The sequence below is a fragment of the Mus caroli genome, chromosome 1 (assembly GCF_900094665.2).
Source record: "Mus caroli chromosome 1, CAROLI_EIJ_v1.1, whole genome shotgun sequence".
NCBI lineage: Eukaryota > Metazoa > Chordata > Mammalia > Rodentia > Muridae > Mus > Mus caroli.
Window position 1 is genome coordinate 124,989,374 of NC_034570.1, and position 19,920 is coordinate 125,009,293.

Here is a 19,920-nt window from a genome sequence, read left to right on the forward strand (position 1 = left end):
AAAAAAAAAAAAAAAAAAAGAAATCCTCTGCAATGCCAAGTTTGCCCCATAGTTAAGTTTCCTCTACTTCCCAACATCTTTGCTGAAGGTAAGGTTGTGTGTGTGTGTGTGTGTCTATAGCGAAAATAGTGAACGTTGAGACTATCAGCTCAGGTTCAATCTCACAATACCCAGAGCATCTTTTCGCCACCTAGAAACAGTCTTCTCCCTCTTGCCCCATGTGGTGGGCTGGATGACCCTGGCCTCCTCTGACGACCCCTCATACCTATTAGGACCCCTCATCCTCAAAGGCAGATTCTCAGCCCTTCCGGGTGATGCAGCTTTTCCTAAAGAAGGGGTTTGGACTCGGAACCCAAGCCCTGTGAGGAACATACACTATGCACACACACACACCACCCCACCCCCCACCCCGCCCCTGCGCCTCATGGAGGACAGAGCCTTTGCTAACCTGGACCATTTCTTTTACAAGAGCTGCTGTTCAGCTCTGTCTTCCTCCACACCATGCTGATGGTATGAATGTAACCAAGACCTGGCTTTACAGAACCCCATTAATTTTGAGGAATTCTGTCCTTTCCTCCAGAGGAGGAGTTTTGAAGACCATCACTAGATAAGTATGGCAGGGAGCCCTCCTGAGTGTCTGTGTGTGAACCCTCTTGCGGGACGAGCCCACAGCTTTCAATGGATCCCAGTGGCTCCCTCTCCCAGACGGTAAGATTCATGAGGGAGTTTTAAGACTTGTTCCTTTCAGTGAAGGGGGGGATCTGAGCCACTGTCCCTCCAGGCTGCTGCAGTGCCTCCCTCAGCAGTGTCTGTCACAGGCCTGTCCTAGGTCTCCCGTCCAGTCAAAGCCATTACTTTCAGACACTTTGCCTGATGCTCCCACATGCTGCCACCAGGGGGCAGCAGCGACTGGCTGGCGCCAGAACTGGAGCATGCGGCCAGGCCAGCCTCCCAGCAGAGAAAGGACACATCCTGAAATGGTCGGTTCTTTATTACACCCATCAGAAAACAAATATGCTGGTTAAGTTATTCATCATTATCTTCTTAGTAACAAAATAAAGCACTATCTATGTTTACAGTCATAAAAAGAAACAGTCTGGAGAGAAATAGGGTCAACAGCTGTGGGGAGGGAAGCACCTGGCCTTGTGGAGTTTGGGGTCTTTCCCTGCCCCAGGGCAGCTCCAGATCTTTGACTAGGTGCTAATGATTTCCTTGGGACACAACCAGGAAGCTTATTAGGAGGAAAGGATGGGGGAGGAAAGAAGCCACCCTAAGCTCATGAAGAAGGGATGGAGACCAGCTGCCATGGGGTCCCCTCTGCAGGGCTGTCACTGAGAAAAAGATACTCATGACTCCGGCACACATGTTGGGAATCAGGGCAGAGCCCCCTTGGAGGCCTGGGCTGGCTCTCACGGTCCTGGGAGCTAAAAATGGCTCCGTGGGAACTGACTGGCAGAGTCTGAAGGGAGGGAAGGGGTCATGGGGGTCAGGAAACTGCCAGTCCCAGGGGCAGGCTGGGCCCTACAAACACCCAGAGGATTCAGCGGGTGTAGTGGGAGCAGGGACAGACGGAGGAGGAAGAAGGAGAAGTGTACATGGGAGAAAATACACAGAACCTGAGACACCAGACTGACAAAGAGGTAGCAATTTGGGGACAAAGGAACACAGAAGCAGCCCCCAGAGAAGCATCAAGACACATATCACAGAGCTCATGGGCGTGCCTGGCTCACAGTGACACTCAGCAAATGCCTTCTGCCAAGAGTGGCATGATGAACATGTGTGAGCCGCGCACAGACACACAGTAGCCAGAGGCACGTGGACTTGGAAGACAAAGACAGCACAGCCAGACTGCACAGAGTTCAAAGTAACCCAGGTGACAGAGGGGTGACCTGGGAGCTTGTAGGGCAGGTGTGTTGTCCCACAATGGCTGGTCTGGGCCAAGAAGAAATGGAAACAAAGCATGTGACCTCAGGGGGGCAGGTGTGTCCCTGCCATCCCCTTGAGTGGGTGGGCAAACAGGAGGAAGTACATCCAGTGGTCCCTGGCCATTGTCCCCAAGGGCTAAAACCCTCAGCAAGCTTGGTCCACCACGGCCACATGACTCCCACCCAGCCAGGCCATTGGCTCCTCAGATGGGCCCAGAGGTGTGATGAAGAGGAGGACCCCCACCTTGGGAATGTATCTACAAGTGCAGTTTCACCCATCATCACCTGGGCACACCCAAGTCCAAGTACCAAGATAGTTCAGGAAGGCTGGCCGTGCCTGTCCAGGTGGGAGCCAGGTCTTTCCCCCGGCGGTGGCGGGCCAGGCCGGGCCCAGCGAGCTGGGGGTCAGTCTGTGAGTACCACCAGCTCCTCATCACTCTTCTCGTCACCCTCTGAGTCCTCGTCCTCGCTGTACCGGTACATCTCTCCATCGGCCACCGAGTGCCTGTCATCTGTGCCCTCCCCTTCCTCCCGGAGACTGCAGGTATTGATGATGACAGGCATGTTGGGGTCCAGGCCCTGGGGGTCATAGTGCTCCACCAGTGGACGTGCCAGGGGCATGCCCGCTGCCCGAGGGAACAGGATATCTGAGCTCACCTGTGCCTGGCCAGCCTGCGGGCTGAGAGGCAGAGAAAAGTCGCAGTTACAGATGTACCCACGAGCCCTCCCAGCCCTTCCAGCCCTCCCTGCAGGCTGGGTAAACCAGCATACGCTGGCCCCTGCGTGTGCTTCCTGATGGCCAAATTCACTGTCAGCTATAGCTGGAAAGCTCAGAGTCGAGGGTATGTTGGACGGTGGCACGTGAATATTATTTTGTTTTAGACAGAACTCTACCCTAGTGCCTGTCATGGTCAAATAAGGAGCCTTCCTACGGGATGAATACCTGTGGCGTTCTCAATTTGCCCTGCGTTTGTCAGGCAGCAGGTACCCCAGTCTAGGTCTTATACCCAACCCCCAGTCACCAGTCTCACACACAGACATTATCCATCAGGGATCACACACAGGCAGATGACACACAAATCTGCTCCCAGATCCTTGCTGGCTGCTCTGCCTGCCTCACACAAAGACCAGACACACACACAACCCCAGTCTCTCACAGCAGCCACAAGCTGCCTCTGGCCACCAGGGAGGGCCTGCTCACGGGATGGTGTAGCTTTGGCGAGCACCCTGGCGCCGTGTCCTCATCAAGGCCTTGTACTCGCCCACGCGCAGCCGCCGGCCCTCCACGACACAGGTACGCTTAGGCCTTGGCTTGTACTTATAGTCGGGGTATTTCTCCAGGTGCTGCCGGCTCAGACGGGCCTGCTCCTCGTAGTACGGCTGTTTCTCCTGGTTGGTCATGGACTTCCAGCGAGAACCTGATCCAATACCAGGCAGAAACTAAGGGCCAGATTCTCGTGGTACCCGACCAGGTTCCAGGCCCTAGCTAGAAGTCCTGATTGGACCCTGGTCTTCAATTGGGATCAAAAGTGATAAGGCATAAGCACTCATCAAGGGCCTGGCCAAGTGTGGATGCTCCCTGGATGCTGGACCAGGAAGAGATGAGGCTGGCAATGACGGGTAGTCTGTACCATTCTCATGTCAAACAACTCGGCACCCCTGAGAGGTCTCTGCCCCACTCCAAGAAAGAGCAGCCACTCCAAGCCATCAAATATCCGATGTGAATCTGGGGTGTAGCTCAGTGGTAGAGCACCGGCCCAGCATGGGCCAGGGTGGACATGGGAAAGCCGAAAACAGAACCCTGGTGTTCCAGACAAGAAACCCGTGCAGTTACTGGAGGGGACTCAGCCATGAAAACACCACCCTTATTCAGACTTGTCGGCCCTGCCCACTCCTCAGCTTCTGACACAAAGTCTCTATACCAATGGTCCAAAATGCTAGTCTCTATTTTCTGCCAAAGCACAGGCCGTAAGAGGCACTGGGTGTTTGGAGGTGGTAAAGAATACACAAAATCCCAAGGGGAGGGACAACCAAAAGAGCCCTGCACTGGTACAAGGTCCTGGATCCAGCTGCCAAGAACATCTCAACTGCTACACCCGGTAAGATTCTACCAGGATTCAATAAGGCATGCAAACTCTAAACAGACCTAGTCCTACTGAGCTAGGTCCCCTGGACGCAACATCCTGAGCTGCAGAGGACCCATGCCCTGGCCCTTACCAAGGATCTTGCTGATGCTGGAGTTATGCATGTCTGGGAAGGCCTGGAGAATTTTCCTCCGCTCATCCTTGGCCCACACCATGAAGGCATTCATGGGTCTCTTGATGTGGCTGCTGTTCCGAGACTCGGAAAAATGGCGGGAGCCTGGAGGATGGGTAGGTAGAGTCAGGCAGGCAACAGCTTTGGGGCTGGCAGAGATATCCCTTGCATGGCCACCAGGAGGCACTGATGAGGCTCATAAAGAAGTCAGCTCAGGCCTAGCAAGGCAGGAAGTAGAGGATGAGGAGGAAAGCGAAGGCCAGCGGTAAGCAGAGGCCCACCACGGCCAGAGGGCAGGCACAGCAGCGATCCAGGACTGCAGGGCTCCACAGAGTCGTTACAAGATACCAGAAGACAAACCCACGGATAGAGACACCAGGGAACAATGGAGACACATGCAAGGAAGGACCCAAGAAAGGAGGGAGGAAGGAATCAGGGACGGACACAGCCCTAGTGGAGTTAAGTGGCACCCAGCGTCAGAGCCCTCACCATCCATGTCACAGCTCAGCATGGCTTCCTCCAGGGGATGCACACAGCTCTCCTCCAGCCGCTCCTTGGCCGGGGAGGAGTCCAGGCTGATGAGGTCCTGCAGGTGACAGAGACAATGTGGGCATGAGTACTTCCTGTGTCATCCTGTCTTCATCTTCCTGTCCTCTGGGCAGAGGAAGATTGGCCCATACCTTCCGGAATGGGGTATTGGGGGAGTTTTCCAAGGCCCCACTGTGGCTGTGCAGCAGCTGCCGGGCATCCTGGATGGCTTTGGTGACGGCGTCCCCTTCACCGAGGAAGCCTGTTTGGAGAGGGAACAAAGTGAAGGGCAGGGGACCTGAGGGCTTTGTCCCAAGAGCAGCCCACATATTTATGCTTCCTGCCATGTCACACCTAAGGGTCTCCTTGTGGCAGTACACTCCCTGCCCATCCCCACACCTCCCTACAGGACTGCCTGCTGCAGGGTGCCAAGGGTCTGGGAATGAGGCAACTCTCAGATGCGCAGCTCAGTGGTCTGACCCCATGATGTCTAATCTGATCCTGGAGAACAAAGGCACCATGGAAAGAGGTGTCCTCAGAGCAAGTCTCATCCCCAGCTTTAAGAAAGCAGAGGCTGGGGTGGAGCTCGGTGATGGGAGTACCTTAGAACTGTTTAAAACCCCAAACTAGAACTGAGAAAGGGAAGGACGGTGCCCAAGGTGGCGTCTGGCTCAACCGGCTAAGGTGAGCCCACTAACTGTCATCTAAGGTGACAGCAGATGAAAAGACTTACCCAGAGGCAGGCTGGGGGGGCTGGACTGCAGGTCCCTTGTGGGAGCCCCGTGGCTGGCGGGGCGAGGCCCACAACTGTTCATCTTCAGGCTGGGAGAGCTGGAGGTGTTGGGCAGCTCGGGTACCTTGGGCTTGGCTGTGAGGTTCAGTGGTTGTGGGGGCTCCTGCCGACCCAGAAAGACAGATAATGAGAAACCCAAGGAGGACCACCCCATCACAAGACAGACAGGACTCAAGGCGAGTGAGCCAAGAGCAAAGAGGGGCAGGGGCTCCGCAGGGGAGGGGCTCCCAGGCAGCAGTAGGCAAGGGAGTACCTGCAGGGGGTGGTGGGCGGCCACCCCCGACCTCTTCACCACAGGGGCAGGCGGGCTGTGCAGCAGCTGCAGTGGGTACTCCACTGGGGAAAGAAAAGCAGCAAGGGACAAAGTCCCAGGTGAGCCCAGAATAGCAGGCACCAAGTGACAGGCCCCAGGACCACAGGGCAGAGTGTAGAGCTGGTCCAACCTTTCTGTTGTCGTCAGGCTAAGGTAGTGCAGGGAACCATCTATCCCTCTTCCCATATGGCCCCTGCAGGCTGATGGCCTTGCCTGCCCTTTCCAACCCACTCTAAAGAGCTTCCCATGCACACGCAAGGGACGGCACCCTCGGGTCTTGTCCCTGCTGTGTGTAGGGGGCAAAGCTACTGCGTGTGCTTCCCCTCTCTGATAAAGCGTATGGTACGTAAGGGTTACTCAAAGCAACAGCCTCATCTTACAGGTGTATTAGTCACATCCTAACAGGTAAGGAAACAGACCTTGTAAAGTCAGCGGGCTGTCCACCAACAAATTAAATGGTGGCAGCAGCAGGATTTGAACCCAGGTCTAGACTCCATAACCCATCCCTTGGCCTAGACAGTTCTCTCCCTCCTATCTACTTTACCTCACTAGGCTTAGAATCACGGAGGAATGCAGCAGAGATAAGCCTGGGCACCAATCACTAGCAGCACAGCAGGTAGTGATAAGGGCTCAGAGGAGGTGCGCTAGGGCACTGAGTTTCAGCCAGGGTGGAGTTGGGGTAGTAAGATGGAGGATATTGTGAGGAAGATGAGCTCAGGCTGGCAAGCCAGCTTGGCTCTGTGGCTGGGAGCCTGTACTGTCTCGGGCTTGTGGGACAGGGAGGGTACATTACGAGTTGTCTTCACTGCTAATTATCCTGTGTGCCATTTACAGGCAGCATGTGCGCCACCCTGTCCCAACTCTGTCTGTGGGCACTGTCACCAGAACTCACTGCGATCCTTCCATCTGTCACCTTCATTCCCATCCCCCGCCACCAGAGAGAACACACTCCCTGCTCAAGTGTTCCAACGCACTCACTTCCAATCCTCCACAGCCTCCCGGATCCCTGTTGCTCTCACACCTCTCACTCGCCTTGGCAAGCCCTTTCCGCTGAGCCTCGCACCTCAGTTCCAGTTTCTCCCTCACGGATCCTATCACCCTTCTCCAGGACCCCAACCATCAAGAGCCATCTCCTCAGAGAGCCTTCCCAACTTTTCCTCTCTTCTGAGTCTCCTGAGAGCTTGGCGGCACACTCTTCCTTTTCATTCTCCTGCCTAAGTTCAGAAAGGACTTGTTCTTCCACTGGGCAGACCCCAAACTGTGGCCCCAGAAAGGTCACAGTGTAAACTAATGCATGAAGCATGGCCCCGGCCTCCTTCCCTCAACTCAAAGAAGCTGCCTCTGTGGCGGCCCTTCCCTGCCCCACTCACCTGGCTTGCAGGGAATGGGCTGAATGGGTAAAGCCAGCTGGGAGTCAGGAGTGACAGGCAAAGGCTGGTGACTTGGGGGGAAGGCTGGGATCATGACATAAGGCATGTTAACCTGCTGAAGGCAAAGAAACCCACTGTAAGTCCCTGGGCACCAAAGAGCTGCCCAGCTGGGGGGTCAGCCCACGACCTGGGGTGGGGTGAGTACACACAGGGCACAGAGTGGGAACAATTTTCCAAAGGTTCTGTCTACCATATCACATCTGTGAACCCATCTCCTTGTCCTTACGTCTCAATGGGGACCAGGGGAAGACATCCTGGGTCACCCGCTAAAAACAGGACAATAGAATCGGAGGGAACTGGAGCAAAAGTATGGTCTCTTTATCAGGCTCAGTGCATGGAGGAGGGATTGCTCCACACCCCTTTCCCGATGGCTCCCCGAGCCAGTGCCACCCTCGGCCTGTGTGCCACCCTCGGCCTGTGTGCCACCCTCGGCCTGCGCCCCTCCCATCAGCACCTGGATCTGCTGTTGCAGGAGGTTGATCTTGTGCTGCTGTTGAATCAGCTGCTGCTGCTGCTTGGCGATCTGGGGAGGCATGGAGTTGACAAGGGGATCACGGACGGCCCAGGCCCTCCTCGGGCGCCTGTCCCAGCTTACTCAACTTCCCCCAGGAGGCCAAGTAGAGAGCAAGGGGACAGAGCAGAATGCCAGGGGACAGAGTAGAGTGCCAGGGGACAGAGCAGAGCGCCAGGGGACAGAGCTGAGCTCCAGGGACAGAGCTGAGCTCCAGGGGACATAGGCGAGTGCCAGGAGACAGAGCAGAGCACCAGGGGACAGAGCCTAGTGCCAGGGGACAAAGCCGAGAGGGCGCCAGTTCTCAGAACCTGGTCTTCTCATCAGAAGTCACCCTTCCCCATGGAGGATTCTGAAGCCCCAACCCAGGCACACCTGCTCCTGCTGCTGCCTGGCCAGTTCCATCTGTTGCTGTTGCTTCTCGAACAGCATGGCAGCCATGTTCTTCTGCTCAGAGTGGGCTGTAAGGAGCTGGTCCCGAAGGGCAGAGAGCTGATGGATCATGACCAGAAGCTGGAGTTCCTTCTCAGCCAGGCTCTCTTGGGTCCCTGTTCCACAGAGAAATGCTGCTGTGGGAGTTCTTGTTAGCTCACCTGTCTATCTGCCCACCCACCCATCTGACAAGTGCTCTGTCTCAGGGCCCTGCCAGTCCAGTCTTCAACCTCTCTTTGCTTTAGGGGATTTTTTAAAAAAAGATTTATTTTACTTATATGAGTACACTGTAGTTGTTTCCAGACACATCAGAAAAGGGCATCGGATATCTTTACAGATGGTTGTGAGCCACTATGTGCCTGCTGGGACTTGAACTCAGGACCTTTGGAAGAGCAGTCAGTGCTCTTAACTACTGAGTCATCTCTCCAACCCTGGGATTTTTCTTTTTTAATCTACTGATTGGCACAATGACAGTCACTTGACAGGGTTAGTGTGAGGATGAATGTGCTAATGTGTGGTATTTGTTTGGCTTGGGGACAGCAATGTGTGCTCATGTCCCCACCTTCCATTTCAACCTGGCTGTCTGATATGGCAGTTTGGTCCTAACAGCTGAACTGGGGACCATTTATACCCAGGATGCCTCTGGAACATGCTGAAGAAGCTCAGGCCCTCATCCCCGGGACTCCCAGTCAGTGAATGGGGGAGGGGGTAGAGGGGAGGGGGAGCAGAAGCATTGATATAAAGCTCCCACTGTGGGTGTGGTTGAGAACACTGACAAAATGATCACTGAGGTAAGCAGCAGCTCTCCCTACCATCCTGAAAGCTCAGCCTCAACTCCAACAGTGAGTGCAAACTGTCAGCTAGCTTACAAGGTAGGCTGAGAGCTGGAAGGTGACTGCTGAGTCTCTAGCCCCAAGGGTCCTGAAGGAAAGCCGGGATGGATCCCAGGAATGGATCCACCTAGGCCCCCCCACCTGGGAATGGGCCAGACTACTGCTCAGAGTCTTCTAGGCGAGGCATGGTGAGGACCCTCAGGTGGGACCAGGTGGGATCAAAGTCACAGGACAGGTGCATGAGGTACGGCTCAGTTTACCCAGCATTCGAGACTAGACCAGAAGGGAAAGGCTCTAAAATGCCCTCCCTGCCCTCTGTACGCAGGCCTGTACGCACCTTTGACATCCTTAGCTTCCACATTGCTTCTTCCCAGAAACCTCTCCTTCCAGTCACTGGACAGCAGCTTCTCGATGGCTGGCACAACTGGAAGGCGGCAAGGGAAGGGCAGGGTGAGGGCCAGCAGAGACTAGCCTAGACCTCACCTCTGACCCGACAGGTATCCTGCCTACCTTCCTGTAAGTTGCGGTTGAAGTCCAGGCGCTCCTGGCTTCCCGAAGCTGCCTCGGAAGCTGCTGGTCTCTTGGGTTCTGGGGACCCACTGCTCTCTGGTGAGGCACAGTCCTGTAAGAGACACAGAATTATCACTGCCACTCCCAAGATAGGAGAACACATGGTACAGAGGGCTGAGCAGCACAAAGGTGTCCTTTCTGAGGAACCCTAAAGCATTCCCAACCCCACAGTGACATGAACAAGGACTTGGGGACAGCAAGAGACCTGCGTTTCACTCCAGGCTGGGCTGGATCTCACACCAGCCCCTGACAACTCTGAAAGTCAGGCCTGTCTCTAAGATCTTGGTACTAAAGTATCTGAAAGAGGCCAGTACTTCAGGAGGGGCTGATGATGGGACTGGATTACCATGGAAACACACTGCTAGGTTTGTCTATGAGGGTGGTTTAACTGATAAGGGGAGATTCAATCTGAATGTGGGATCCTGGACTGTTTTACCTGCCCCCTACCAGACTACAGACGCACCGTGGCCAGAGGCCTCAAGTTCCTGGCCATTATGCCTTCTCCACGATATTTACCCTCGAACTGTGGGCAATAAATTCTTCTGTAGGTTGTTCAGACATCTGTCCCAGCACTAGAGAAGAACCTAACACAGAGCTCACCCTCAGCTAGTCGCTACTATGAACCCACATGCTGCTCCAGCAGGCTGCTTACTTGCAGGCACCCACTGTGGCTTCCCTAAGTGATCCCTGGAGCTGGAGCCAAGCCTTAGAGAACCAGAGTTCAGTTCCCAGCACCCACACCCAGCTCCAGAAGATCCAGCACCCTCTTCTGGTCACTGAGGGCAACTGCACTCAACGTGCACATACTCCTAGACAGAAACAAACCAAAAAATAAAAAAATAAAAATAAAAATAAAACAAAACCCCAAAAAACAAACAAACAAAAAATTTGGGCCTGATGAGATGGCTCAGCAATTAAGAGTATTTGTTGCTCTTGTAGAAAACCCAGGTTCAGTTCCCTGTGCCCACATGGTGGTTCACGGTTCCAGGGGATCTGACACTCTCTTCTGACCTCTGTGGCACCAGGCACGCACGTGGAACACTTACACACATTCAGGCAAAAAAAAAAAAAAAAAAAAAAACCCTCATTATATTAGAAGAAGCATTCAACCGGACATGGTGGCACACACCTTTAATCCCAGAGCTCAAGGGGCAGAGGCAGGGGAATCTCTGTGAGTTTCTAGCCAGCCTGATCATAAAGAAACAAAAAAACAAAACAAAAAACAAAAACAAGAGGAGGCGGCAGCAGCGGAGGCACCACAGCCACGCCCCTGCAGAAGCAGCAGCAGCAGTGTCCCGTGCCACAAGCCCCACGCCTCCTGTGCCTAAGGCCCTCAGTCCTCTAGGACGCATTCTCTGACCACTCTTCCAAACTGAGCTCCTCTTTAGAGTTATCAAATGAAATTTCCTGTAGACCTGCAGAGGTCCCTACCATATACTTCAATTCCCTTTCGTGTGTGTGTGTGTGTGTGTGTGTGTGTGTGTGTGTGTGTGTGTGTTACAAGCACCTGTCATTTATTTACTGAGGCAGATGCATTTGTGTGTGTGTGTGTGTCTGGAGGCCCGCATTTGACAACACTGTCATTTATTTACTGAGGCAAATGTATTTGAGAGAGAAAGAGAGAGAGAGAGAGAGAGAGAGAGAGAGAGAGTGTCTGTCTGTCTGTCTGTCTGTCGGCCCACATTTGACAAGCACTACTATTTATTTAGTGGGGCAGATCTCCCGGTCTCTTGTTGCAGGGACTCCCAATCTCTGGCTCCAGGCAGCGGCCACACTTTCCTGGCTTTTTCACAAGGGTTCTAGGAATCCAAACTTCCAGGTTCACACAGTGCAGCAAGCACTCCACCCCCTGAATCATCTCTCCAACCCAAGCCCCCTCATCTTAGGGAAATCAGTCTGTGAGCAGCAGTTTTATTCCAACTCCGTGAGACTATCTTTGCCAGGTCACGTGTATCTCATCCCCAACTAGTCATCGGTACAAGGACTCTGGCCTCTGGGAATGTCACACAGGGAGGGATGAACGCAGCTAGCCCCTGTCCTGTTCTGACAGGTGACTCAGTTTGTAGCCCTGACCACAGTGGCCCCTCCCCTCTGCGCACCTAGGCCCCACCTTGCCCTTGCAGAGAAGAGCTGCACACAAGAGCTAGGCAAGAACATGCAGGCCTGCTAGAAAGGGTGACTTGGCCTCAGTTGTGAAGCCACAAAGGTGGAGTGACCCCGGGGGTCCCTAGAGAGTGCTAGGCACCTGAGGAGGAGCTTTAGCATTGGCGGCATCCTGAGAGGCCAGGGCCCGGTCTCCAGGCTGGGTCTCCACTGCAGGGGCTGCACCTTGGGGAGCCTCGTGGCAAGGCTCCTTCTTCTCCTCAGACTTGATGGTGCAGTTCACCATGGTGCTAGCGCTGTCTGGGGCCAGCTGCACAGAGACGGGGCTCTGCATGGACATCCTGCAGAAGGAGGGACAGAGGACACTGAGTGAATGAGGCTCATGGCCCAGTTATAAACCCACTCTGCCCGCCAGGAAGTACCTCCGCCCTTTGTTTCCCCAACAAAGCACCTCCTGGCCCTGCTCAAGGATCCGTACGCCTACACAAGCCTGCTTTAGGACTGGCTCTCTCCTTTTTCTTTCCCAGTGCCAGGGCCTCGCACATGACAGAGTGAACCCAGCCGAGCTGCGTCCTTAGGCCACCGGTACTTGCAATGTTGTGTCTAGTGAGCTGAGGGGCTCACCAGAGGAAGCCAGCGTGGCTAACTGGCTGCTTCTGAACCCAAGAGAACTGAACACTGTATGTGTGTCCTGGATGTAGCGACTACAGATTCAGACCAAGAGTCTGCAGTATAAGAGCCTGGATTTGAAGGCCAGGTGTGTCCCACACCTTTAATCCCAGCAGTTGGGAAGCAGAGGCAGGCAGATGTCTGTGAGTTAGAGGCCAGCCTCGTCTACAAAGTGAGTTCAAAGAATAGCCAGAGTTAGCCAGTGAGACTCTATCCCCAAAAATATTTGGATTTGAACTTCCAATTCAATGACCAACATGGCTAGAATCAGCACACAGCGTACAGAGATGCCTTACTTCCCAATTTGACCAAAAGAAAGCCAAGAACCATCTCCCTAGTACAAGACATTTATTTTTTAATGGACTTGAGGATCAAACCTAGGACCCTACACAAGTTACGCATCTGCTCTACGACGAACCCACAGCCAGTCATTCTTCTCACTGCAGGGACCAGTCAAAGTGAAATATTTCTCATATTTACATGTCTGTATATCACATGCCTCATTGTAAAATACAGATGAATGGCATTCTGTTCTGCTCTCTAGCTCAGCATCCCTAGTGGAGTCTGCCCCTGCTGGCACTGATACTTGTAATGCCAAACTTGGGGATTTCCTGAGGGTTCTTTTTTGTTTTGTTTTTTTAAAGATTTATTCTTAATTTTTAATTACGTGTTATGTGCGTGGATACGTGCAGGGGGTTGCCGAGAGGCTACAGGAGGGCATCAGCTCTCCTGAAGGTGGAGGAGTCAAGGTGGAAGTGAGCCACCATCAGCACAGAAGATCCTGCCCCCCGGTTGGTTTTGATTGGTAAATAAAGTTGTCAATGGCTGGGTAGGGAGACAAAGGAGAGACTTTAGGATTCCCAGACAAGGGACTAAGGAAGAGCAGTCAGGGAGATAGCTGCCATGCCAGGAAAGGAATAGAAGCCACGCCTGAGGTATTGCAGGACAGAGAACACAGCTGTCATGTATGTGCTGGGGACTTGCCGTGGGGGGGTGGGGGTGGGGCCTGCAGGTCTGGGTTCTGGCAGCCAAGATGGAATACAGGTTTTAGGTCTTAGTAAGCAATAACTCAGGAATATCAGAGGGGATTGTGTTAGCCATGTGGAGGTTTGGAAATAGCCCAGTCACTGAGCTGTTTAAGGCATATTAAAATATAAGGCTGTGTTTGAGTGTGAGTGTGCGTGTGTTTCATTTCAGAACCTAGAACACTGGCGCAGGCAGCAAGGAGCCACTGCTGGGACGATCTGAGTAGAGTTAACTGGGGAACTGCTACACCAGCAGATGTGGGTGCTGGAAACCGACCTCTGGTCCCCCACCGAGCAGCAAGCACTCCGACTGCTAAGCCATCTCTGCAGCTCTGTGGCTTTATTTTTCCTCCAAAAATCGTTTTTTAATATTTATTTTATCTGTATGAGCATTTTGCCTATATGTAAATATGTATTTCACATTTATGCCTGGTAACCTCAGAGCCCAGAGCAGGGTATTGGATCCCCTAGAGCTTGAGTTACAGATGGCTGTGAGCTACCAATGGGTGCTGGAAACTGAATCCAGGTCCTCTGGAAGAGCATCAAGTGCTCCTAACCACTGAGCCATCTTACCATCCCTATCTCTTGGGTTTTTACATTTGTTTGTATTCCAAGACAGGGTCTCATTTATAGCCAGGCTAGAACTGAACTATGTAGCTGAGGATGGCCTTAAATGCCAGTGCTGGGATCACAGGTCTATGCCACCATGCCCAACCTGCAATATGCTTGGTAGACGCTCGTGCAAAGCTGCCTCCTCTCCTACCACATGACCGCTCAACATCACCAGAGGATGAGCATCAGCTGAACTTTGCAAAGTTGTTTCCAAGATCACGGCAGGCGAAAGGCCAGAGCAGCAGTTGCCCACCCTCCCCAGTTCCTGGGGCAAGCACTTAGAGGTGTGCTCCACACTCCAGTAGTACACAAGGACCTGGCCTCTTGGAAAAACATTGGGAGGTGGGGCCTCATTGGAGGTGATTGGGTCAGGAGCCCTTTGCCTTCACAAATGGATTGATGTCATCACTGAGAGGTGGCGTGCGTGTGGTGTTGCTGGAAAATTGAATTGATTAGTTTATTAGCTGACTGGTATTCCTGTGGCCTCCTGCCGTGGGGTGACCCAGACAAAGGTACTTGTCACCCCAGTCTCTACAATGGGAGAAAATGGACTTAGATGCACAGGGATTCAGTTTTCAGAGCAGGCACAGGGCAACCATCAGATGCAGTAAAAGACCCTTAAACAGAGGGGCTGTGTGACACACAATTGCCACGTATGGGACATGCCCCCAGCAGATTCCTGTAGCTCCATTACTCCCCAGCTTAACCAGCCATGGTCCCACACCAAAGCTGTTCACTTGCAGTCTGAGATGCAGCAAAAATGACAAAACCATGGGCTGGAGAGATGGCTCAGCGGTTAAGAGCACTGACTGCTCTTCCAGAGGTCCTGAGTTCCATTCCCAGCAACCACATGGTGGCCCACAACCATCTGTAGTGGGATCTGATGCCCTCTTTTGGTGTATCTGAAGAGAGAGACAGTACACTCACATATTTATTTTATAATAAAAAATCTTTTTTAAAAAAATGACAAAATCCTTTTCCTTTCTTCACTATCCCACAGTCGGTGTCTTCTCACTAGGTTTTATCAACTTTAACAAACAATTTTCCCTCTACAGAGAACTTTCACCTCTTATGTGTATGTATGGATGCCTGAGTTAATTTTTGTGCACATGCATGTGCCCACGGAAGCCAGAGAAGGCATCAGATTCCCTGAAGTGGAATTACAGGTCATATGAGCCACCGTGTGTGTGTGGGTGCTGGGAACCAAACCCAGATTTTCTGCATGGCAAATTAAGTGTTCTTAAATTGATGAGACTGTCCAATCAAGCACTGGGATTCCAGCATTCCTGTGACTTCAGGTTGGGGCCGCTGTTGAGTACGACAAAGGAGTGTATGTAATTCAGGGGTAGAGTGTTTGCCTAGTATGTACAAAGTTTTAAACTCTGTCCCCAGCACTATTCCTAACTGGGTGTGCCAAAACAAACCTAACAGCCAGGTGGTGGCACACGCCTTTAATCCCAGCACTTGGGAGGCAGAGGCAGGCCGGCAGAAGCAGGCCGATCTCTGAGTTCAAGGCCAGCCTGGTCTACAGAGTGAGTTCCAGGACAACCAGGGTTACACACGGACACGGTATCTCAAGAAACAACCACAAAAGCTGGATGTGGTGGTACACACCTGTGATCCTCAGGAGGTAGAGACAGGAAGGTCACAAGTTTGAGGTCATCCTTGGCTACATAACAGTTAAGGGGCAGCCTGGGCTCATGAGGCTGTTTTAAAAACTCCAAAACAAGGTCAAGAAGCCTCCTAGGTTAAGGCGCTTGCTGCTCAACAGTGCAAGCCTGGCTGACTGAGTTCGATCCCTGGAACCAACAAAAAATGTCAAAGGTAAGAACCACTCCAGAATTGTCACCTGACTGCCATGCACACCAAATACCTCCTCCCTGTCACACACACAACAAACACATTTAAAGCAAGACAACTGAAAAACCCGTTATGAATTATTTACGTCTAGAATTTTCCATCTTATACTTTCAGATCACAGTGAATCAAAAATAAAGGGACAAGTGCATTTGTACATCGGATCAATCCGGTACAGGGTATACTGTAGTCTATAGCTTACACCAACCCCTCTGGCACTGTGTACTCAATTATACAATGTTACAGCTCTGTATACAACAGAACACATACATACGGTGGTTTAAGACCAGTTACAAGAATATTATAATTGACACGTGTGTATTTGATTGCACCCTACAGATTAGACCACAGCAGACTCCCCCACCCACTTTCTGAGCACCTGGTGCCTCAGCAACCCAGAAGAGAGAGAGCAGGGCGAGAGTGGGCTAGTGGACCCTCAGAGGTCCCCATCTCACCTGGATGAAGAGAAAAAGAGACCCCAGCCCAGTTAGGCCCAGGGGTTCTGGGGGTGCCTGGAGAACCTGCAGAAAGCAGGCAGCTCAGCCCATCCGGCTGGGGAGGGGCTGGGAGCCAGGCCCCGCAGGGGGCAGGAGTGGGGGCGGGGTATTATCCCGGAGCTGAGGGCAACAATTACATAACAAACAAACCCGGGCTCAAGCTGTGAATTAATCAAACCGCTGAAAACAAAACCTTCCTCTCAGGAACTTCAGACAAAAGAAATGAAAACAACCAGGCTGGCTGGAAAATAAAAGGCAGTGGTGCTGAAAGCCGGGACAAAAGGAAACCAGACAATAGGGTGTTGGACAAAAGCAATAAAGCCAGAGGAAGTGTGACAGGCGCACAATGAAGGCCTGTGGGCTTCTGATCCCTGGGCTCTCAGCCACCTCTGTCCCACACCCACTGGCTGCCACCAGGTCACCTCCTCTGGCCACACTTGGATCCCAAGGGCTTTTCTTCTTCATTAGGCCCAGCCTCTGGGCTTCCAACTCCTACCTCAGTGCAAGCAGTCACGGCCACCGCAGCCAGAGAGCACGGTCAGATGAACGCCCGAGGCCAAGTGCTGCCCCACTGGACGTGGTGACCATCCATCCACCCCACTGAGGGGGAAACAGAAGAGTCCACTGCCTGTCCTGACTGCCCAGAACCAGCCCCACTGGCTACATTTAGCTACTGAGCCCCAGTAATGCAGCCAGTGCCAGTAGGAATGTGCCGTATCAAACACATCAAGGGTCCCAAAGCTTGGCGCACAGATGCGCCAGCCTGCTTATAACGGGTTGTGGGTACAAACTGATGGGTTAGGTTAGATAAGACATCCTCTCTTTTTGTTCCTCTTTTCCATCTTTTAAAGATCTGTTTTATTTTTAATTATGTGTGTGTGTGCACTCATAAATGCATACTGAAGGCAGAGGCATCAGATCCCCCTGGAGCTATGGCTGGAACTGTGAGTGGTTGTAAGCCACCTGGTCACTTGTCCTTTGCAAGAGCGGTAACCACTCTCAATCTCTGAGCCATTTTCCTAGCACTAGACAAAACATTGAGCTCACCTTTTTAAAAAATATCTTTCCCTGAGACAGGGCCTAACGGTGTAGAGCAAACTGACCTTCATTCAGATCCACCTGCCTCAGCACCCAAGAGTCACCTAACTCGTTTTATCATTCTGTTTGTTTGGGGTTTCGATGGGGATTGTACCCAGGACCTCACCAGCCTAGTGTGTACTCTACCACTGAGCAGCACAGCCAATCTCATCTATCTATCTATCTATCTATCTATCTATCTATCTATCTATCTATCTATAGATAGATAGATAGATAGCACACAGCAGCACGTACTTGAGTTCCAGCGTGTCCCACAGGCCATCTTCTCTGGTGGATGCCCTTTTCCAGTTCTCCCATACCCACCTAATACCTTCAGGTCATACACAGGGTTATCTGATATCAGGAAATGGCATCTTGGGACTCCCTGCACAGCACAATGGAGATAAGAGAACCCAAGATGAAGAGGTAACCTATCAAATGTGCCTGTTTTACATTCTCAGGGCACCTTGAACTTGGTCCTCAAAGGACCAATCACAGCTGGTGATGCCTCAGAATGCCTGACGATGTTTCCGACTCTCCCCCATTGCCTGGGAACCTGACCCATGCACTTTACACTTATCACAGTAGCCCCAGGTCCTAGCACAGTGCCTGGAGCAAGGGAGACTGATGCTGCTCCGTGTCCTTTGTGTGAAGGACACCAGCAGCAGCAGAGCAAGCTCATTCCTCCTTCTTTCTCCCCTGCCGGGACAAGCACTTTCTTATAGACCTGGTAGGAGCCTCCCTGAAGCCCCTTCTTCTCCAGGGGCTAAAGACCCTATCAATCTCCTTAATAACTCCTTCCTTGCAAAGCGCATGCCATGCCTTCTCGGGGGATTTCCCTCTTTCCAGATGCCCCAAACCCAAAGCCCTCAGTGCACAGGAGACAATTATGGGCCTCCCCCAGTTCTACCCTATTCTGTAACCCCAAGTCCTAGCCAGGAGCCATCAATCAGATAACGCTCATCAGCACCCAGCTCAGTGGAAGTTCTCCTGTGTTATCTGTGGCCCTCCCTCCTGTCCAGCATCCCACTTTTTAAATAAATGGAGAGAGAGCGAGGCCTAGAGAAGTCAAGTGTGTGTGCTCCTTGGGATAGCCCTACTTCAGAACTACAGTCAGGGGCCTTCCACCAACAAGGAGGTTGAACAGTAAGCGTCTCCTCTACCCTGTCCCTTCTCTCCTAGGAAGCCCACCTCACAGGTCTCCCACAGTCCTTCCTCTTTAACTTGATCTCACTAAGCATCCTCAAAGGGTGCCGTCCCTTCACAGGAGGGGGCTTCAGCCATCTTCTCCCTTGAGTTTCTGAACTGCTGCTGCCTGGGACTTTGAATCCAGTGTCTGGATAAAGGGGTGGAGAAGCCCCTCCAAGGACGACGAGGGGCAGAGTGCCACCTTTTTGCCCCCCATTCTCCCCACAAACAGGTTTCCCCACTCCAACTCCCACTCTCTGCCAACCCCCTTCTGCCCCAAACAAGCCACCAGCCACTTTCTTTTCTAATCACCCAGCCACAGACCCAGCTGAATGGGAATCAAAGAAAAGTCTTCACTCTCAGCCCTTCCTCCCTCCAGATGCACAGTTCCCATTCCCTCCGCACAAGATGCAGAGAGAGGTTGAAGTTATCATCGACTGACTGTGACTCAGACCCGGGGCACAGGAAGACAGATGCAACAGGCAGGCAGACCCTCAGAGGGAGGGCCACTTGGGCACAGCAAACCTCCATGGCTGTCCTTCCCACCCCCTGCTTGTCAAGAGTGGCTGGTGCCAAGGGCATCGCCAGGGAAAGAGATCCATGTAACATGGGTGGGGCAGGCCCTGGTCCCAAAGGGAATGTCACTTCCTCTGAAACCCCAGAGAGTTGAGAGCCTCAGGCTGCCCTGAACAATAGTCCCAAGGCGTGGGTGCCCAGAATGGTGCCCCGTGCCACATCCTGCCATTCTTCCCACAGGCCGCACCCTGCCACCCTTCCTGACTCCACCCGATCCTATCTCTGTGTTTACTCAGGGCTGGGAGCTGGGCAGGCTGCAGGTTGAGGGCAACCCTTTCCTGATGGTCCCCGTGCCCCTTGCAGCAGACCTATGGTGGATGAGATCCAGCTGTGGCTGTTTTAAGTCTCTCAGCTGGCTAAGAACAGACAATACTCCAGCCCCAGGACTGATGGATCCCACTGGCTGGCCAAGTGGTATCTATCCACATAGGCAGATGGAGGCTCAGTGAAACTCTAGCCCCTGCCCAGAGCCTGAGAAAGGTGGTGGCCACCCAGCGAGTGCCTCTAGCCCGGAACCCAACTCAGCACTGGGCTTTCTGAGGGATACAAGTCCCATAAAGTGGAGAGCAGTGGCCTGGAAGAGTCAGTACCTGAGGTGGTTCCCCCAACCGCCACATGGTCTTCCAGCAACAGAAAGGCGCCACAGCATTGTCGTGGTGGCGCACGCCTTTAATCCCAGCACTTGGGAGGCAGAGGCAGGCGGATTTCTGAGTTCGAGGCCAGCC

The 19,920-nt window shown here is 52.9% G+C and overlaps 1 protein-coding gene across 3 annotated transcripts in view; it reads right to left on the reverse strand.

Annotated features, from left to right (window-relative positions):
- Positions 1-970: 970 nt before the first annotated feature.
- Sox13 (SRY-box 13) overlaps positions 971-19,920 on the reverse strand; it is a 43,259-nt gene continuing 24,309 nt past the window's right edge. Inside the window, exons 2-14 of one of the 3 annotated variants that reach the window (XM_021161800.2) lie at positions 11,837-12,035; positions 9,532-9,643; positions 9,359-9,445; positions 8,132-8,304; positions 7,700-7,768; positions 7,186-7,300; positions 5,756-5,838; positions 5,443-5,605; positions 4,862-4,971; positions 4,671-4,767; positions 4,143-4,286; positions 3,127-3,343; positions 971-2,604 (exon numbers count right to left, since the gene is read on the reverse strand). In XM_021161800.2, the coding sequence (XP_021017459.1) occupies positions 2,331-2,604; positions 3,127-3,343; positions 4,143-4,286; positions 4,671-4,767; positions 4,862-4,971; positions 5,443-5,605; positions 5,756-5,838; positions 7,186-7,300; positions 7,700-7,768; positions 8,132-8,304; positions 9,359-9,445; positions 9,532-9,643; positions 11,837-12,034 (1,842 nt within the window). In that variant the 5' untranslated portion in view covers position 12,035 and the 3' untranslated portion in view covers positions 971-2,330. The remainder of the gene's footprint in view (positions 2,605-3,126; positions 3,344-4,142; positions 4,287-4,670; positions 4,768-4,861; positions 4,972-5,442; positions 5,606-5,755; positions 5,839-7,185; positions 7,301-7,699; positions 7,769-8,131; positions 8,305-9,358; positions 9,446-9,531; positions 9,644-11,836; positions 12,036-19,920) is intronic. The other 2 variants (XM_021161809.2, XM_029480257.1) reach the window with 2 other exon arrangements.